This window comes from Charadrius vociferus, unplaced genomic scaffold (genome assembly GCF_000708025.1).
Source record: "Charadrius vociferus isolate BGI_N301 unplaced genomic scaffold, ASM70802v2 scaffold260, whole genome shotgun sequence".
NCBI lineage: Eukaryota > Metazoa > Chordata > Aves > Charadriiformes > Charadriidae > Charadrius > Charadrius vociferus.
This window is the reverse complement of record NW_009646410.1, coordinates 1,292,910-1,296,182: the sequence shown is the minus strand read 5'-3', so window position 1 is coordinate 1,296,182 and position 3,273 is coordinate 1,292,910. Positions and strand designations below refer to the sequence as shown.

The following is a 3,273-nucleotide window of genomic DNA, read 5'->3' as shown; positions in this document are numbered from 1 at the left end:
CGTTTCCGAAGCACGTCCCCTGCCCCAGCAGGACCGAGCTCATGGGGCTCAGTGCCAGCCCCAGGGGGGACACCCGCCGGCCCAGGTACACAGCCCCCTGGGTCACCACGTCCCTCTGACTTTGTGTGCCTGGCTGTACCCGTGTGCTCCACACGGGCCGTGCCAGCCGGTGGCAATCGCAGCCGGTGCGCAAATAAACCGTCCCTGGTGGAAAAGGGACCATGGCCAGCAGATAGGAGAGAGGACAGCCCTGGGGGAGGTTTCACGGTCAGGGACAGCAGCTCACTCGCTGTCCACATCCCTGCCTGGCTGCTCCTGGTGCTGTTTTCCAGTGATCCTTCTAGCCTGGTTTGAAATGACCGGCTGGTGGGAGGGAGCACCCGGCCCCAGTGAGCCCCCAGCCCGGTGCACAGCCCTGGGGATGCTGCTGGCCCCCCACCCACCATACAAACCACAGTGCTGGGCAAGGCATCGCCTCCTAAAACCTCTGCAGGTTGGCAAGAGAAATGGGGGGGCTTAGACCAGAAGCCCTCGGTGGAAGAGGGCAGCCAGGTTTGGGGGGGCTGTGGTGAATGCAGAAGACACACACCCCCCCCAAAATTCACCCTCAGGTCTGGGAGGCTGGATGGGTCTCAGCCTGGTGCTGTCCCCACTGGTACGAGGACAGGGATCAGGGACAGCCCGTGCCTCCCCCTGCCTGTTGTCGATTTTGGATGCCGGTCACAGCACGTGCAGTTTGCGGGTGCATGCACCGGCCTCGGGCAGTCCCCAAAATCCTCCCTCCTCCCAGGGAAATGACCCACCATGCCCACAGACAAGGCAAGGTGCAGGGCGATGCTCGGCCTGGCGCAGCCCGGGGCAGGCAGAGCCACCAGAGCCACCCTACCTTCTCCGCCTCCTCCCGGCTCATGGCCAACGCGAGCTGTAGCTGCAGCTCCTCCTCGCCCGTCGTCTGGGGCCTCGCTTGCTCCAGGTCAGACGCAAACCGTGGGGATGAGGATGATGCTGGGAGATAAAAGAGGAAAAGGTGAAGGCGTGACATCAGGAACGAGGTATTTTGGGGAGCATATCAGCAGCCTCCCCCAGGCCCCATCCCAACACCCGCAGCCTGGCTGCCCCAAGGGACCTAGCCCCACATTGCAGCTCCCCACCGCAAATGAGACATGGGTTTATGGCTCGGGGCACCTCCAGCTGCCAGCGCTCTTGGAGTTCACCACTGGCCCAGTCAAACCTCTGCCTGTGGCACAGGATGAAGCCGAGCTTCACTACCTCCCCCCCAGGCAAAAAGTAAAGGGGAACAATGGGCACCAGGCGGGTGCACACCAAATGCAACGCTGGCTTCCACCCCACAGTGAGCCTTTTTTTAGGTGGCCTGGTGGCTACCGCTGCCCATGCCCTCGAGGGCCATGCGCTCCTTGGTCTGCAGCGCGTGCGCCCGCTCCTGCTTCAGCCGCTCCTCGGCCTTCAGCAGCGCCATCACCTGCTTCACCTTCTCCCGGATGTTGATGCCCTGGTCCTTGCCGTCCCGGTCCACGTACTGGAAGTCCTTCAGCGTCTGGATGGTGTAGAGGTTCTCCCGGCATTGGTGGGTCACCTTCTCGGAGCCGGTTTTGATGAGGTAGTCCAGGAGAGTGAGGGCTTTGTAGACGTGACGCCAGTTCTTGCCGCTGTCGTTCAGCCGCCGCCAGATCATACCCATGACCTCGGCGAAGGCCACCGTGTTGAAGGTGAGGTCAGCGATCTCTGACATCAGGGAGCTGGGGGGTCCCCAGGGATCATTGGAGGTGGCCTCCCGCACCTTGATCTCTGCCTCCGAGTAGTTGTGTACGATGTTTTTCACCTGCCGGCGCAGCGCCGAGGTCGTCATGGCTGCGCAGTGCCGGAGACCCACCAGCGGTGGGCAGGAACGGTGGAGAAGGGATGAGCGCTCACAGCCGCAGCCTCACCGGCGCCTGCAGTGGGGAATGGGGACACAGAGACCTCAGCATCGCCCCAACCACCGAGACCCATCCCCAGAGCCCTCAGCTGGCACCCAGGACACTTTTCAAGGTGGAAGGACACATCGTCAGGGCATCAGGTACCCCCTGCCAGGCTGCCGCCGCTCTCTATCCCAAAGACACACAGGATGCAGGATGCTCAAGGGGAAAAAAATCTCATAGCAAGCCGATACCCAGCACTGCAGAGCCGCCAAGAGATTTGGCTCCAGATTCAGCAACATTTGGAGGAGATTTTACCCTGCACTTCTGCTTCTAAAAGTAACCACCTGAAAATGGCAGCTCCCTCCTCCAGATCCTGGCTGCCTCAGCCCCACCATCCTGGCAAAGCTGGTTTTGGGCCCACCAGCCCTTGTGGCAGCCAGGGGCTCCCCTGTACCCCCAGATGTGGCTCCACGTGGCCCCGCTCACCCCGGCCATCACCCCGAAGCTCTCAATGCCACTGAGGATGCGTTGTGCAAAACCAAAACCCTGCCATGAGTCAGAGCCTGCCATGACTTACCGGCGCTGGCAGCTGCTCGGGGGGGTTATCCCAGCAAACTCGACAGTTTTGCTTCCATGAGAGGCTGCGGGTACAGAAGTGTGTGCTTCAGGGTTGTGAATTCGGGGTGCTATCCTCCAGCACCAGGTCAGCAAGCAGGATGGATAACGCAACCCCATTCTCCAACAATCCCCCGGCTGCCCAAACCTTCTCTGCGCCCAGACCCGGCACCAGGGGTTGGCATGGTCGGGAGCTGCCCCGGTACCTCCCCAGCGGACACTGCCCGTCCTTGGGACGTGCTGCACCCGACAGGGATGCAAAATCACGTGGGTCAATCTGGACCCATCTTCACGTGAGCCCATCACCACTCTGTCCCCTTCTCTGTGCTAGTCCTGATCCTCACCTTCTCCCTGCACAGTGCGAAGACACCGTTTGCCCTCATTTTGCCAACGGGCCAAGCAAAGGCAGGAGGCAGAGGCTGCCTGGAGCTGTCTTGCCCCCAGCAGGACCCCACAGCCAGGTTGTCCCAGAGCTCCCACCACAGCTGCAACAAAACTCACTGGCAATTTTTTCCCCGTGCGAGATAACGCGTGCAGGCAGAGGAGTATCTCCCCCACACAGCAGTGCCTGCAGACCGCGATTACCAGTGTCCATCCCACCACCCACCTCGGGTACCGGTACCTCCCTGGACCGCAGCCGCCGTGCCGTGTCCAGCCCTCTCTGGCTCAGGACACCGCTCCCTCCCGCCGGAGCTGGGCCGGGGCCGTGCTGACGTGCCCACAAGCCGCGCACAGCACC

The 3,273-nt window shown here is 62.1% G+C and overlaps 1 protein-coding gene across 1 annotated transcript in view; it reads right to left on the bottom strand.

Annotated features, from left to right (window-relative positions):
• Positions 1-1,867, bottom strand: part of EPN3 (epsin 3) — an 8,112-nt gene extending 6,245 nt beyond the window's left edge. Inside the window, 2 exon segments of the mRNA XM_009880191.1 lie at positions 887-1,005; positions 1,300-1,867. Coding sequence (XP_009878493.1) covers positions 887-1,005; positions 1,300-1,867 — 687 coding nt within the window.
• Between the last annotated feature and the right edge of the window lie 1,406 nt (positions 1,868-3,273).